This window comes from Myotis nattereri (assembly GCF_964212035.1).
Source record: "Myotis nattereri genome assembly, chromosome: 21".
NCBI classification, from domain to species: Eukaryota; Metazoa; Chordata; class Mammalia; order Chiroptera; family Vespertilionidae; genus Myotis; species Myotis nattereri.
In genome coordinates, this window is record NC_138097.1 from 82,572 (window position 1) to 99,787 (window position 17,216).

The 17,216-nt window shown below is 42.0% G+C and overlaps 1 protein-coding gene across 1 annotated transcript in view; it reads left to right on the forward strand.

Moving 5' to 3' along the window:
- The window catches only part of SCAPER (S-phase cyclin A associated protein in the ER), a 161,646-nt gene that overhangs the window by 15,929 nt on the left and 128,501 nt on the right, over window positions 1-17,216 (forward strand). Inside the window, exons 6-10 of the mRNA XM_081114903.1 lie at window positions 1,307-1,407; window positions 5,585-5,701; window positions 7,289-7,449; window positions 10,306-10,559; window positions 16,511-16,750. Of these exons, the coding sequence (XP_080971029.1) occupies window positions 1,307-1,407; window positions 5,585-5,701; window positions 7,289-7,449; window positions 10,306-10,559; window positions 16,511-16,750 (873 nt within the window). The remainder of the gene's footprint in view (window positions 1-1,306; window positions 1,408-5,584; window positions 5,702-7,288; window positions 7,450-10,305; window positions 10,560-16,510; window positions 16,751-17,216) is intronic.

Consider the following 17,216-nt stretch of genomic DNA (forward strand, 5'->3'; position numbering starts at 1 on the left):
GCAGCCTCCTTGGAAAACCAGCATGTGCTATGTACTAAAGTGGGGCATACACCTGCCCTGTGGCTCAGCAGTTTCACTCTTGGGCTTACACCCAACAGAAAGGCACACGTCAGTCAGTGTAGAGCACATCTACATAAGTAGCAGTGTATAATTTGTAATACCCAGAATTTGAAATCATCTAATTCAACAATTGTTTGCCTAAATAAATATCCATTTAAAGAATATTGTTCAGTTGTGACCTTGGACATCGACAATAAATGAATTGCAGGTACACTGAAATACGGATGAACCTAGTAAACAGATGTAAAAAAGAAGCCACAAAGTAATACATACACTATGGATTCATTTATATGGATTTTGGAATAAGGCGAAATTGAACTATTGCAGATTAAAGCAGTGGTTTTCTTGGAAAGACATGGAGTTGTAATAGGGAGGAGATACCAGGGAACTTGTAGAGACTGGAATTGTTATACTTAGGTCCTGGGTGGTGGTTGCTTGGGTCTGTGCTTTGAAACGATTTATCTGTACATTTGTGTTTTGTGTACTTTCTGTTTACTAACGTCACAATAACGAGGGTTAAAAGAATGGCACTGTGGCTCGGATGGTGTGGCTCAATAGTTGAGCATCGAATGGTGAACCAGGAGGTCACGGTTTGATTCCCGGTCAGGGCGCATGCCTGTGTTACGGACTCAGTCTCTGGTGGGGAGCATGCAGGAGGCAGCAACTGATGATTCTCTTTCATCATTGATGTTTCTTTTTTTAAAAAAAAAAATTTTTTTTATTGGTTTCAGAGAGGAAGGGAGAGGGAGAGAGAGAGAAAAATATCAATGATGAGAGAGAATCATTGATTGGCTATCTCCTGCATGCCCCACCCTGGGGATCAAGCCCGAAACCTGGGCATATGCCCTGACCGGGAATCCAACTGTGACCACCTGGTTCAGAGGTCGACGCTCAACCACTGAGCCACACTGGTCAGGCGTCATTGATATTTCTTTATCTCTCTCCCTTTCTCTTTCTCTGAAATCAATAAAAATATATTTTTAAAAAAGAATGGTCATTCTAGAGGTCTTGAGAGGAATATCAATACCATCTCTTGGTTTTTAGATTCTCAGCTTCACTAATTTCTTGTCAAACAGTAAGAATGAAAACAACAACCAAAAATCTAGATCAGTATATTTTGTAGCTTCCTCAATAAGGAGTATAATGTAGAAATTATTAATTTTTAAGTCCTTCACTCTGAAGTGTGTTTTTTTTTAAACTTTTAGTCAAAGAATGGAATTTAATGTTTGCTGTTTTTTTCAATTAGGAGGTGCTGATGATGCTGGATAATTATGTAAGAGATTTCAAAGCATTGATTGACTGGATTCAACTTCAGGAAAAGCTAGAGAAGACCGATGCTCAGAGCAGGTAATGAGCTCTGGCCTTTATAATTGTAGCTGCCAGCGTTTTCTAAAGCAGTCATTGAAATTGACAATGAACTTGACCTCCGCATTTCTCATTCAGTTGAGTAACAAATATTTATTTGGTACCTACTAGTGCAAGCCCCGTTTATCCAGTGCAGAAATTTCACTGCTGGAGTTTGATACGTTCACTACTTTGATGAATTTGTAGTCTAAGGGAAGGGTAAATTAGAACATATGACTATAAAAAACTAATCCAGCTTTTCAGAAAAGGACAGGATAGACTAGGAAGGAATTCATGGAGGTAGCAGAAGTGTTTAAAGGGTATGATGGATTTTAACAGTGGTTGGCCTTTCCCATGAAGGGGGTAAGTTAAGACAGCCATGGAAGTGCAGAGCATGTATGAAGGGAAAGAAAGGTAGGGAAAGGTATAGTAGTTCTTAATGTAGTAGACAGTAAGGAAAATGGATGATTTTTAATTAGGGGAGTAACGAGAGACCAAAGCCACCTTACAGATGTTCATCTGGAATCAGCACACACACCTGAATGCGGTGTGCCAGCCTCTGGGACTGCAGTGGTGGAAAACACCCAGTCCCTGCCCTCGTGAAATGTGCGGTGGGTGCATGCACAGGAAAGGTTGGTGTCAGGCACTTAGCAGGGTGCAAAGTGGCACCAAAGAGAAGCACAGTGCGGGTGGGAGCACAAGAAAGGGCTCCCTCAGCAGGTTTGTTGAGTCCGGGAAGGCTCCCCAAGGAGGTCCTGTTTCAGTGAGACCATATCAGAGGACTTATCTTGGCAAAGAGAGGAGTCATTCCATGGGAGGTGATGGATCCGTGATACCCAGGAGGTGGGAGCGCGCAGTGGAGTCAGGAATGTAGGGTTAGCAGGGCTGGAGTGAGGAGAGCAAGGGGAGGCGGAGCATAAGGTGGGCTAGACAGGTGGGCTGGAGCCAGGTTATGTAGGGCACTGTCGACATAAAACTGTGCACTTTATTTTGAGCCATAAAAGGCTTTTATTGAGTGAAACCTGATCCCTTTTGATCTGGGCCAAGTCACATGAAGCTACAGTGATGCCTGTTACCCAAAGAAAATAGGCCCAGGCTACCTCTTTCCTTGGATTTAACGTTGGTTCAGCCTCAGGAAGTGGAACCAGCCAGTAGAGAATGCCTCCTTTGGGGGAACCTAGAGAGTCAAGGGATCCCAAGAGACAGATCCAGAAGGTTTGATTCCACAGGAAACCAAATTCAGGGAAACCATGACTTGTTGATCCTTTTAAAATTTTTGTTTCTCGCAGTAAAAATTTTGAGTGTGTGTGTGTGTGTGTGTGTGTGTGTGCACCTGCTTTACCCACAGTTCTGGGTGGGTGAGGCTGAGTTGTCTTTGTACCATGCAATTTTGCCCTTACTTCTTGTAACATGTGATTAGATCTGGTGTGTGTAGGGGTGCATTTCTTCACTGGGTTGAATCAGGTTAGGAGATTATAATGCTGACTTGGGATTGGTGGCTGCATTGTCCTGTGAAGATAAGCAAAGGGAAGCGGGTTCAAGGAAAGTGGAGTAGATGTACAGAGAGAAGAGGGATGAAAGAAACCATGCGATCTTGAAGAGTTTGAAAGTGTTGCTTCAAAGCCTGTGTCTTCCAGGGTCTAATCCTCACGAGCCCTGATTCTAGTTCCCCCTTCCCTTGGATGTCCTTGACCTTGTACAGTTTATATACAACAAATATTTCTTTTCTTTTTTTAAATTGAACTTCATTGAGTTTCTATAATGTAACCACCAATGCATATGAAGAGCTAATTATATTTTTGTTTCTTGCTTGCAAACTCCAGGCAACCAGTGGTGGCTGTGTAGAGGATTGTATTGAGAGAGATTCTGAGGCCACGTCCAACCTTCACAGCCATCTCATAGTTCAAACACACACCTGGAGCGTGTCTTCTTACCTTAACCAGTTAACATCATTTCTTCTCTTTGCCTCTCAGGGCAGCTCTCAGATATGGAGAGCAACCTTAAGTTCCCTATAAATGGCATTATTCAGCTTATATTTATCAAATCATGCATCAAAAATTAATTTCACCTAGACTTGAGACTTAAATATAAAAGTTGAAATTGTACATATTTAGAGACGAAAATATCGATATATATAAAAGGCTAACATGCAAAGTATCCCTGCGGGAGTTCGACTGGGAGTTCTATCGCTCGCTATGATATACGCTGACCACCAGGGAGCGGTGCAGAATGAAAGAAGGCCCCGGCCGGCAGCCGGCAGCTGCTAGGGACCCTACCCATGCACAAATTTCGTGCACTGGGCCTCTAGTCCTATATAATAAAAGGCTAATATGCAAATTGTCCCCTGAACTGGGAGTTTGACTGGGAGTTCCACTGGGAGTTTGACCAGGGGGCAGGGCTGGCTGGCCAAACCACCTGTGGCCCCAGCCCTGGACAGCCCCACCCCTGATCAGTCCCACCACCTGATCAGGGGCGGGGCCAGCCCGGCAACCACCTGCGACCCCTCTCCCCGGCCAGCCCGGCCTGATCGGGGCAGGCTGGCTGGACCCCACCCGTGCACAAATTCATGCACCGGGCCTCTAGTAGATACATATTTACATATTTTTATTGTGGGTAAGGACTCTGTAAGACAAAGTAAGAAACCACAAAAGAAAATATTGATAGGCTTGATTTATTAGGAAAAAAATGTTATTACACATAAAAAATTAAAAGAGAAATAGGTACATCATCTAACACAAAGGATTTATAGCCATAATAGTAATAGTAGTGGTAGGAAATGATTTCAAATCAATTAGAAAATGTTACAAATCTCAGTAGAAAAAAATGGGCAAAAGGTACCAACATGCAAATTTCAAAATAAAAAATTCAAATGATTGTTAAAAAGTTCAGCCTAAGTAGTAATGATAATCATAAACAAAAATTTGAAAAACAAACACAAATAGCATTTTTTAAAACATTAAACAACCTTGACTGAAATTCCTGTAGGAAAAAGAAGTCATTCCAAGACTGAAACTCTATCCCAGGACTCAGGAAACATTTTTGTGTGAAGTGCCAGATAGTACATATTGTAGACTTGCTGGCAGTGCTGTCTTTTTCACAGGCCAATGAGAGTTCTAAAAGAAGAGATCAGCTGTTGGCAAGCTTCCAGGGAAAGGGCAGGTATCATCTGGTGGACGTATCATTTGTTACAACCTTTGCGAAAGGTGATTGGACAGTTAATTATCAAATGCTTTAGACTTGATTTGGATAATCTTTTATCTAAATTTTCTTGTTTTCTAATAATTCGTGTTACATTGCAAGAGAAAAAAATCAAAATCACTAGTTGAATGGAGAGTAAGAGGCACAGAGATTCTGGGGAGTTAGGAGGCGACTGAAGGCATAGGATATAGAACACTTTGCTGGAGGAAACCTTTTTAGTGGAGATTGTGCAGCTGATTGGTTGTGGGCCTGTGAGGAAGGAGGAGTTAGCTTTCCTAGCAAAGAGCAAAAAAGTGTTTATGCTTCCACTCACATGGGTGATCTCAGGTAGAGAAAGGAGACTTCACGTTTCCCTGGGTATTCCTTTAGCCTCCTCACTGCATTTCCGTCTGGATCCCAGGACTACACACTTACTAGTAGTTCTCCAGGACAGTAGACACACTAGCCTGAATCAGTACCATTGCAACACTTTTTTATAAAGAAGCAATTTTTCTTTTTTTTAATCCTCGTCAGAAGATACTGGTATGTTTTTGTTAGAGAGAAACATCGATCTGAGAGGAAAACATTGATTGGTTGCCTCCACACGCGCCCTGACCAGAGATCTAACCCATAAGCTTTCTGTGTATGAGATGACACTCCAACTAACCGAGCCACCCAACCAGAGCCACTGCACCACATTTTAAAATGTGTTTAGCTGGGTGTGTGGAGGCTTTCAAAACACAAATGTACTATATATCTCATGTCTTTGTACCTCCTGGCCTTTTTTACTTAAGTAGGGTTGCTACTTAAGTATGCTAAAGTGGGTGGAAAATCCTGACTATGCATCATCTGTGATTGCTTACTGGTAATATAGTTACTTTATGGTCAACAGTGCTCCAGGAAGAAGTTGTGACCTAATTATGTTTCCACCTACTGGTAACTTCTAGGAAGCATGAGGTTTCCTCTCTTTTCTCTGCTAATGTAATCTGTCTTGAATCGGCAGACCAACGTCATTGGCATGGGAAGTAAAGAAGATGTCTCCGGGACGGCATGTGCTTCCAAGCCCATCGACAGATAGAATAAGTGTAACATCAAATGCCCGAAGAAGCTTAAATTTTGGGTGAGATGAACTAAAAAAAAACTACTAAGGCTTTCATTGCTGTAAATTATTTTCTGTGGTTAACACCCTTAAAGTATTATAAAACAGATATTCTGTGACAAAAATACCCATGTATATGGTTGTGTATCTGTTCGAAATCGTTTGCATAAAATGTTTTTTAAAAACCCAGGACAGCCCTGACCAGTTTGGCTCAGTGGATAAAGCATCAGCCTGCGGACTGAAGGGTCCCAGGTTTGATTCTGGTCAAGGGCATGTACCTTGGTTGCGGGCACATCCCCAGTAGTGGGTGTGCTGGAGGCAGCTGATCAATGTTTCTCTCTCATGGATGTTTCTAACTCTCTATCCCTCCCCCTTCCTCTCTGTAAAAAAATCAATAAAATATATATTTTAAAAAAACAAAAAACCCAGGACAGTACAGTTTAACTTTAGGAAATATAATATATTCAGAAATAATTAGGTGCACAAAATCTAAGCCCATAAACATACTCCATGCTAAATGACTCATAACAAGAACTGACAGTTCTTTCAAACAGATAGATCTACATATTATCATTGTTATTGTCATATAAATTATATCTTTGTACATGATAATCTCACCAACACAGTTTTATAATCATTGTTTTATGAAGTTGTCTGTTAAATCAGGACAAGAAGAGAGTTACAGAAGAAAAAATACATCTACATTGTCTTTTGTATACCTGTGTAGTAACTTTCACTGATGTTCTTTATCTCATCATGTGGATTCAAGTTATTGTGTAGTGTCCTCTCATTTCAGCCTGTAGGGGACTCCCTGTAGTATGACTTGTTGAACATGTCTGCTAGTGACAGTTTTTCTCAAGTTTTATCTGAGAAATCTTACTTTATCCTTTAGCTTTTTTTTTTTTTTTTTTTTTTTTTAAATATATTTTATTGATTTTTTACAGAGAGGAAGGGAGAGAGATAGAGAGTTAGAAACATCGATGAGAGAGAAACATCGATCAGCTGCCTCCTGCACATCTCCTACTGGGGATGTGCCCGCAACCCAGGTACATGCCCTTGACCGGAATCGAACCTGGGACCTTTCAGTCCGCAGGCTGACGCTCTATCCACTGAGCCAAACCGGTTTCGGCATCCTTTAGCTTTTGAAGGATAGTTTTGCAGTGCATATAATTCTTGATTTAAAATCTCCCCCCTCCTTCCCCCTCCCCCAGCACTTTGAATATGTCCTCTCACTGCCTTCTGGTTTCCATGGTTTCTGATAAGAAATTGGAGATTCATTCATTTATTCATTTAATTGTTTTTTATTGATTTCAGAGAGAGGAAGAGAGAGGGAGAGAGAGAGAGATAGAAACATCAATGATGAGAGAGAATCATGGATCAGCTGCCTCCTGCATGCCCCCTACTGGGGATCGAGCCCGCAACCTGGGCATGTGCCCTTGACTGGAGTTGAACCCAGGACCCTTTGGTCTTCAGGCCAACACTCTATTCACTGAGCCAACCCGGCTAGGGCCAAATATAATTTATTTAATATTTAAACCTACTAAGTATATATTTAATATTTAACGTTTATATTTATGTGACTCGTTAATGCAGCAGTTTTCTCCATAGGGCTTCGCCTGGCACAGTGGCTGCTGCCCGTGTGGCTTCGGCAGGTGTTAGTTGGGCTGACAAGGTGAAGGCTCATCATTCAGGGTCTACTGCTTCCTCAGATGTCGCTCCTGCGCCGTCTTGCCCACCAGCAACAGTGCAGAAGACTTCCTGCAAAAATGGCGAGTGGCTTTCATTCATTTTTATGTAGTAGACAAGTGGACATCAATGGGAATATTTGTTTTATTTGAAATTGGAGCTAATAGAAGTATATAGTTATCTTTCGCATCATTTATATCATATTAATCTGCCCTACTTACAGCTATGAAATATTCTTTAAAAATGTATGAAAGCATACGGAAATCATTCTAGTCTCAGGTTTGTAATTCCTTTGTAAATTCATTTATAATGTAGGTCCTTTATGACTCTTTTGACTTAAAGAAAAAAAATAGTCATTCCATTCTCTACGCAGTATACGCTTTTAAGTTACATGCCACTATTTCATTTAATTAGTATTTGAATATTATTTTGATATTAAAGTAATATTCTATGTTTATCTTTACTCACACATCTTTTTTCTTTTTTTTTTTTTTTTTTTGGTTGTTGTTAATCCTCACTCGAGGATATTTTTCCATTGCTTTTAGAGAGAGTAGAAGGGATGGAGGGCGGGAGGGAGGGAGGGAGAGAGAGATAAAGAGAAAGACACATCGATGTGAAAGAGACACATTGATTGGTTGCCTCCCACATGTACCCAACCAGGGCCAGGGATCGAGTCTGCAACCAAGATACGTGCCCTGAGTAGAACCGGACCAGGGACCCTTCAGCCCGTGGGCTGACACTCTGTCCACTGAGCCAAACCAGCTAGGGCTATTTTCTTTAAAAAAAAAAAAAAAGATTTTTATTGATTTTAGAGAGAGGAAGGGAGAGGAAGAGAGAGATAGAAACATCCATGGGAGAAACATTGATTGGCTGCCTCCTGCATACCACCCACAGGGGAAGAGGGGGCGAAATAAAGTAAAAACTGACAAATGAGGGTGGAAATTTCAAACTATATACTCATACTGGAAGATTTTAACATAACAGTCACAACAATGATAATACAAAGTAGAGAAAAATCAGTGAAGATATACACAGCCTGATTAGTGAACTTGACATAATTGAAATGCCTAACAAATAATGCTTATTCTTCCCCACTCTTTTTTTGATGCTTCACTCTGGAAACGTTTTATTGAGATGTCTTCTCTGTTCTATATGATGAATCCATATTTTCTTAAATCTATTAATAATGGTTATTTTTTTAAAGTCTGTGTCCAAAAAGTAAAATATCTAAACTACCTGCCTATTTGTTACTTTAAAAACATTTTTGTGGCATTTTCAGTTACTTGATTGTGTTTTACAACAAACCACATACTATTTAATTAAATGTTTAATAACGTATATTAAAAATTATAGAGGTTCCTTCTAAAAATACTTTTCTTTTGGCAAGAAGATAAGAGTACCAACAGATCACCTTAATTCCATCAGAGCTTGGTTTGAGGTTTTATAAAATACAGTTGGTATGTTTTAGTTTTGTCTTTATTCTTTCTCGGGTATCCACTGAAAACCTGGGGCGTTTGCCAAGGCCCCTACATTCCTGTTTTCCAGCATTTGTTTCCTCAGCACTGCAGTTACTACAGATCTCTCAGCTCATTAGCATCCCAGCTGCTGCGTTCTCTGGGGTGCCTGGGAGTCTTGGCCTGCATATGCAAAGCTTAGCAGCTGTCAGACTTCTTAAGGGAAGATGGAATGCAGACTCTTTGGCTCACTTTCCTGCAGTGAGCCCCTCTGCAGTCCACGTTGCTTAGGCTCATTGAACTCCAGTGTCTGTCTCAGCCAGACAAGACTGCTGGTTTCTGTGGGGCTCACTTCCCCTGCACTGTGAATTCCAAATGTCTTCAGGGAAAATTTTGGGGTGGATGTGGATCTCATGTTGTTGTCCTTCCCGTTTCTCAGGGAATATAGTTCCTCAAATCTCGCCTGTATTGCTTGATTTCCAGGGGCATTAAACAGTTCATTTAGATATTTTGTCTAGTTTTTATAGGCGTGTTTGGAGGGAAGAAGGTTAATTTTGATATAGGCTACTTTGCCATGGCTGTACAAGCACCAAAAAATTTCAGAGGATTGAACTTACTCTGTTCCTTTTGAACACAGTGGAATTAAGTTAGAAACCCGTTACAGAAAGATAACCATACAATTCTCAAGTTTTTGGAATTTTAGAGTCTATTTCTGAATATTCCATGAGTCAGAAGAAATCAAAATGAAATTTAGAAAATGTGAATTGAATTAAAATGAACATTTAAAATCTTGTGGGATTAGGTAAAGCTATGCTTTGAGGAAAATTTGTAGCCTCAATTACATGTGTTAGAAAAGAAGAAAACTTCAATCACACTCTTTGGATTCTGGGAGTTGGGGAGGCAGCTTTCACTTAGCCGTTGGGACAAGAACACCAGACCCATTTGCCTGGACTTGCCAAGTATGTGACCTTGGGCAGATGACTGAGCCTCTCTCAGGCTCAGTTTCCTTACTGACAGGGTGGGGTGATAGCACTCAGGGGTGGTTGTGAAGATGAAAAGTGTTGCTGTATGGACAGCCCTGAGAAGAGGGCGAGCACATAGTGCACCCTGTGCTCTGACAAACCTGACAAACGGCCACTCGCACTTCCGGACCCTGCGGCTGGCCTCCAGCCATTCCTGATCCAAGCCTCAGTTTTGTTATTTGTAAATTAGGGATAACAAAGAAAATGTTTGTGGGGTAGGATTAATCCCTACCACACAGTGTAGTTATAGGAATTAGAGACTCTGCGTGTGTGTACGTGTATATGTATGTGTGTATGCACACACACACACACACACACACACACCACCTTGTATAACAGTGTCATATTTGTATATGACTTATATTAAGTGGGAATTAGATTGGAATTATTTTTATTTTATAGGTTTTTAAAATTTTTTATTATCTACAGAAATATTTATTGTTTTCTTCCTTTAATTGCACAGAACGGAAAGATGCTGAAGGATGGGAGACTGTTCAGAGAGGGAGGGCTGTTCGCTCACGATCAACAGCGGTGATGCCAAAAGTTTCAACACAAGCACTAAGGTCAAAGGATGACAGTGATAAAGAAAATGTACGTCTTTTACCGGATGAAAGCATACAGAAAGGGGAAGTTGGAGATGGACCTTCTAACGCCATAGAAGCTCGGCCCAAAGACTCATTACATTCTTGTGACCATCCTCTTGCTGAAAGAACCCAGGTAGTACACTCAGAAAATCCTTGTAGTGAATTTTTATAAGGGATGTGTGTATGCAGAATGTCTCATTTTTCTCCTTCATTTTTAACTTTTTATTGTGAAAAATTTCAAATATGCAGACAAGTTGCAAGTATAGAACAATGAACCCTCCTATGTCCTTTATGTAGATTCATAGGTTAATGCTTTGCCATATTTTTTCTATGTATATTTATGTCACACAAACATTGTATGCTAAACATTAGAATAATGTGCATATATCATAACCATTCACCTTCTACAGCATGTCCCTCCAAAGAAGAAACTTTTTTTTAAATACTTTTTTTATTGATTTCAGAGAGGAAGGGAGAGGGAGAAAGAGATAGAAACATCAATGATGAAAGAGTCATCGATCGGCTGCCTCCTGCACGCCCCCCACTGGGGATGGAGCCCGCAACCCGGGCATGGGCCTCTGATCAGCCTTCAGTCCACAGGCTGATGCTCTATCCACTGAGCAAAACTGGCTAGGGCCAAAGAAAAAACTTCTACATAACCACATTATAATTATAAAATTGAGGGAATTTGACATTTATATATTATTACCTATTTTATAGTCAATATTCAAAAATTTCCAGCTATCCCAATAATTTTTTTTCTGTTCATCAGATTATTTATTCACTTGATTTTTATTTATTTTTTTTAAATATATTTTATTGATTTTTTACAGAGAGGAAGGGAGAGAGATAGAGAGTTAGAAACATCGATGAGAGAATCATCGATCAGCTGCCTCCTGCACATCTCCTACTGGGGATGTGCCCGCAACCAAGGTACATGCCCTTGACTGGAATCAAACCTGGGACCTCTCAGTCCGCAGGCCGACGCTCTATCCACTGAGCCAAACCGGTTTCGGCTATTCACTTGATTTTTAGATTCACTTGTTGATAGATGTGTATTTGTTGTTCATAATTTGTATCTTTACCTTTTTCTTCCTCTTCCTCTTCTTAAAGGATACCTTTCAGCATTTCATATAATCCTGGTTTGGTGGTGATGAACTCCTCTAGCTTTTTCTTATCTGTGAAGCTCTTTATCTGACCGTCAATTCTGAATGATAGCTTTGCTGGATAAAGTAATCTTGGTTGTAGGTTCTTGGCATTCATCACTTTGAATATTTCTTGCCACTCCCTTCTGGCCTGCAAAGTTTCTGTTGAGAAATCAGCTGACAGTCGTATGGGTATTCCCTTGTAGGTAACTGAGTTTCTTTCTCTTGCTGCTTTTAAGATTCTCTCTTTATCTTTTGCTCTTGGCATTTTAATTATGATGTGTCTTGGTGTGGTCCTCTTTGGATTCCATTTGTTTGGGGTTCTCTGCGTTTCCTGGACTTGTAAGTCTATTTCTTTCACCAGGTGGGGGAAGTTTTCTGTCATTATTTCTTCAAATAGGTTTTCAGTATCTTCTTCTGGCACCCCTATAATTCGGATGTTGGTATGCTTGAAGCTATCCCAGAGGCTCCTTACACTATCTTCGTATTTTTGGATTCTTTTTTCATTTTGCTTTTCCGGTTGGGTGTTTTTTGCTTCTTTGTATTTAAAATCTTTGACTTGATTCTTGCAATCCTCTAGTGTGCTGTTGGAAACCTGCATAATATCCTTTATTTCACTCAGTGTATGCTTAATTTCTAGTTGGTCCTTTTTCATAACCTCGAGGGTCTGATTAGATTTCTTGAGGATCTCACTACATTTATCGGCGGTCTCACCAGACTTTTTGAGGGTCTTACTAAATTTATCGGTGGTTTCTAGAAAGTTCTTGAAAAACCTTAAAAGTGTGGTTTTGAACTCTATATCCAGTAGTTTGCTTTCCTCCATTTCTGTCATTTGTGTCCCGTTTCTTTGTCTCTGCATTTTTTTTGCTTCCCTGTGTTGATAGAGTGGCTTTCTGTGCTAGGTGTCCTATAGGGCCCAGTGGCTCAGCCTCCCCAATTACCTGAGGTGGACACCCTTGGTGCACCCTCTTGTGGGCTTTGTGCACACAGTCTTGTAGTTAAGCCTTGATTGTTGTAGGTATCACTGGGAAGAATTGACCTCAGGGCAATTGGCTGTGAGAATCAGCTGTGTCTACAGTGGGAGAACTTCTGTGCTGGAAACACCCTTCTGGGGCAAGACTTGCTTCAGTGGGGCTTTGGTGCTCACTGAGTCTGCTCCCGGAGTGTATCCTTTATGGATCTGAGGAGCTTCAATCTGGATGGTCCCACTCTGACCACCGGGCACACTGGCTCCTGGATCTCTAAGGAGGTGCTAATCTAGCCTCTGCCTGAGGCTACCCAGCAGGAATTCAGCTGTGAAGTAATGCAAGTTGCCGTGGGGCCTTGGGCCAGCTGCAAGTTTGTTAGGTAATTTTCAGATTGCAAAGGGCCAGGCCTTTCATATGCAAAAGCCAGCACACAGCTTGGGCGGGGCAGAGGTCCCAGGGGATCAACAGGGCAGAGCAAGCAGCTATGGCCGCCCTCTGAGGCCCCGCTTCTCAGTGTCCCAGCAATCACTGTAAGCACCTCCAAGAGAAAGCTGCCCTCAAGTTCCGACCGATGCCAGACAGTCCAGCTTCTCCCGTATGAGTCTGGGTCCCCAGAGACTCACCCAGAACTGGAGCTCAGAGCGTGAGACTCCCTCCTGATTGAAAAAGACAACCGTGTCCTCAGCCGCCAGCCCTCTCCGCGTGCGCCTCCGTACCTCTGTACTTTACTTTCACACCGCAGCTCCTCTGAGTCTTGGTATGCTTTTCTCTTTCCTTCTAGTTGTAGAATTTCCACTCAGCCAGCCTTCCTGTGGTTCTGGATGATGTCCGTTCCATCTTTTAGTTGTATTCTTGAAGTGGTTGTGCTAAGCAGCAATCTCCAGTGTTTACCTATTGCTATTGTACATTTTAACTATAAAATATAACAATATAAGAATTTTGCTGGCTTTGTGTAATGAATAGACCTGATTTTGGAATTTTAGGAATAATCCACACATAAAACTTTTGAGTAATTAAACTGTTGTTAAAATATTTCAATATGAAAGTTCACTGTTGATGGTGGACGAACTAATCATAATATTTGTTTTCTCCACTGTCATTCTAAAAATGGAATTAACATATTTATGTATTTTTTCAACATTACTTTATAGTCAGGCTTTCTTTTTGTCATATAAATTATATTGATTTTTTAATAAACAAGGTTGACTGTATTATAAACAACAGTAATGCTAATATAAATATTGCCAAGAAGATTATAAACCATGGTGACTGATGTATAGGTAATGTTGATGACAATATAAACAATAGGATACAATTTAAATAATGCTTATGCTAAAATCAACACTTTGGGACGCTTTAAGTTCTGACCAATAGAATTTTTAAAGTAGTTTATAAGACTTGGCCAAGTTTAATATTTAGATAAATAATTAATCAAACTCAGAATTTTATGGCCGCTGCAGTATTTATCTAATGTTTCTTTCAGTAGTAATGTGAGTTTTAAATTCAAAATTTTAGATTTCAGTTCTACATAGAGCTCATTACTCTTGAATATAATTGGAAAACACAGCTGCTTTCTTTTTGTACTCTGAGGTGAAAATAAAGGCTTATTTCTATTCAATAGAATAGACAGGTTTTAAAAAATGAATATGTATTTGGCCTAATCCAATTGTTTTCACATTGTTACTTATCTATAATAATAAAAGCATAATATGCTAATTAGCCTGGACAGCCGAACGAGCTTCTAGACGTCATTCTGGACGTCCTGCCCGTGGTGGCAGAGGCTGAGGCAGAGGCGGTTAGGGGCGATGAGGCAGGCAGGCGAGCAATTAGGGACGATGAGGCAGGTAGGCAAGTGGTTAGGGGCAATTGGGCAGGCAGGCAGAGTGTTTAGGGGCAATTGGGCAGGCAGGCGAGTGGTTAGGGGCGATCAGGCAGGCAGGCGAGTGGTTAGGGGCAATCAGGCAGGCAGGTGAGTTATTAGGGGTGAACAGGCAGGCAGGTGAGTTATTAGGGGCGATCAGGCAGGCAGGAGGACATCCCCCAAGGGATCCTGGATTGCGAGAGGGTGCAGGCCGGGCCGAGGGACCTCCCTCACATCCCCATGCACGAATTTTGTGTACTGGGCTTCCAGTGTGTTAGATATTCTTAAAGGGGAATGGGAGGATGTTGAAATCTAAAGAATATGAACTTATACTGAAACTGTGTGCTTACATATACAGTACTGTTTATGGTGTATTTCTCTTAGATCTGAGAATTGGTATTATGTACTATGTTGGGGCGTCATGAAAGATGCTTAGAGATTGTGTTAATGGTATCTAAAGAGAGCATGCTTCATATTTTTTAGTAAAATGCCCTTAAAGTATATATTTATTTTATAATAGACAGTCTTCACAAAAACCATGTAAATGCCTTTAGTTATTTGAATATAAGACAAAATATTATACTTGTGAATAGATTTCTTTTGTGAGGCATATCTTTTTTAAAAAAATATATTATACTAGGGGCCCGGTGCATGAAATTCGTGCACTGGGTATGGGGGAGGGGGGGAGTGTCCCTCAGCCCAGCCTGCCCCCTCTCACATACTGGGAGCCCTCAGGGGTTGACCCCCATCACCCTCCGATCGCCTGATCGGCCCCTTGCCCAGGCCTGATGCCTCCGCCAGAGCTGTCAGGCTTGGACAGGGGACCCCCATCACCCCCCGATCACTGGCTCTGGCCCCCGCCCAGGCCTGAGGCCTCTGGCCCAGGAATCATGCCTGGGCAGGGGACCCCCATCTCCCTCTGATCGCCGGCTCCACCCCCCGCCCAAGCCTGACGCCTCTGACCCAGGCTTCAGGCCTGGGCAAGGGGACCATCATATCCCCCCAATCCCCGGCTCTGCCCCCCACCCAGGCCTGATGCCTCGGCCAGAGGAGTTGACCCTCATCACCCTCCGATCACCAATCACCGGATCGGCCCCTTGACCAGGCCTGAGGCCTCCGGCAGAGGTGTCAGGCCTGGGCAGGGGACCCCCAGCTCCCCGCGGTTGCAGGCTCCGCCCCTGCCCAGGCCTAACGCCTCTGGCCTAGGCGTCCGGCCCAGGCAGCAGGGACCTGCAGTGGCAGCGGGGGGCGCCGCGATCGTGGGCTCTGCTTTAGGCCCAGGCAAGGGACCCCTAGCTCCTGGGACTGCCAGCTTCGACCGTGCCCAGCTCCCATCGCTGGCTCCACCCCTACTTCCTGCTATCACTGGCCAGGGCGGCAAAGGCACCTGATTCTCTGATCATGGCTGGGGGGCAGGGCAAAGGCGGCCCCAGCTCTTAGCTCCCCCCTGGGTTTCCGATCACTGTCAGTGGCAGGGGGCTTCTTCCTGCTTTCCCTTTCGCCTCCCTGCATTGTGCCTACATATGCAAATTAGCCGCCATCTTGTTGGCAGTTAACTGCCAATCTTAGTTGGCAGTTAATTTGCATATAGCCCTGATTAGCCAATGAAAAAGGTATTGCCGTACGCCAATTACCATTTTTCTCTTTTATTAGTGTAGATTGATTTTTTACAGAGAGGAAGGGAGAGGGATAGAGTTAGAAACATCGATCAGCTGCCTCCTGCACACTCCCTACTGGGGATGTGCCCGCAACAAAGGTGCATGCCCTTGACCGGAATCGAAGCTGGGATCCTTGAGTCCGCAGGCTGACACTCTATCCACTGAGCCGAACCGGTTAGGGCATGTGAGGCACATCTTAAAGTACTCATCAAGAACAGGCTACTAAAGTAAAATGTAATTACAATATGTATTGCCTAATTTTTTAAAGCACTCGGTGCCCTATACATAGTTGGTATGCAAATAAAATTTGTGGCTGCTTGCTTAGTGGTTCCTTTTTGTTTACACTTGAAACATACAAAAAAAGATGAGTGAGTTTTGCCTGCCACTTAACAACTGCTTCTAAAGTATAGTCGTTAGTATTTCGGACTCATCCTGTGAATATATGTTGTTAGTTCACAGCGAGTGCACTGGAGGACGCCAAGAACTCTGGCAGCAGTAGTGTCTTAGCGGACAGTTCTGTGCGAAGTTCTGAAATACCTGCTGTGCAAGGGGATGCAGTGTGTGTTTCAATTAATCAGCAAGATGACTCACCTCTTTTGCATACAAATGAAGAGAGATTTTCAGCAGAGAAAGCAAGAATAGAAAGTGAAATGGACTCTTCAGATATTTCAAATGTGAGTGCTGCTAACTTGGTAAGAACAACTTATCAGAATTATGAGTGAATTCATTAAAGCAATAACCTATTATTAGGCATAAACCCCAATAATAAGTTGTATTATGTATTATTTTACCCTTTACAAAGCACTTTTTTTACAAAGCATTGTATGTATGATGTTATTTGAACATCTTACTTTTATCAAACTTCCTGTTTTGTAGAGGAAGAAAATGAGAATGTGAGAGTTAAAAAACGTGCTCAGAATCTTTCCGTTTGTATGTGTTTTTAGTCTAGCGTTAAGAAACTGAGTCGATAGCAAGTCTTGTGTGCAAATGCAGCTCTCTGATAGGTGGGAAATGGTGCATGCTGGAGTGAGTGCTAAAAGTTCTCTTCACAGACTCCAGACAGTGCTTGGAGGCGGTGTTCAAGATGAAATCTAGGTATCATTCCCATTGCAGATTCTTTAAAAATGCATTGATTTGTGATTATTTATAGGTTTGTAT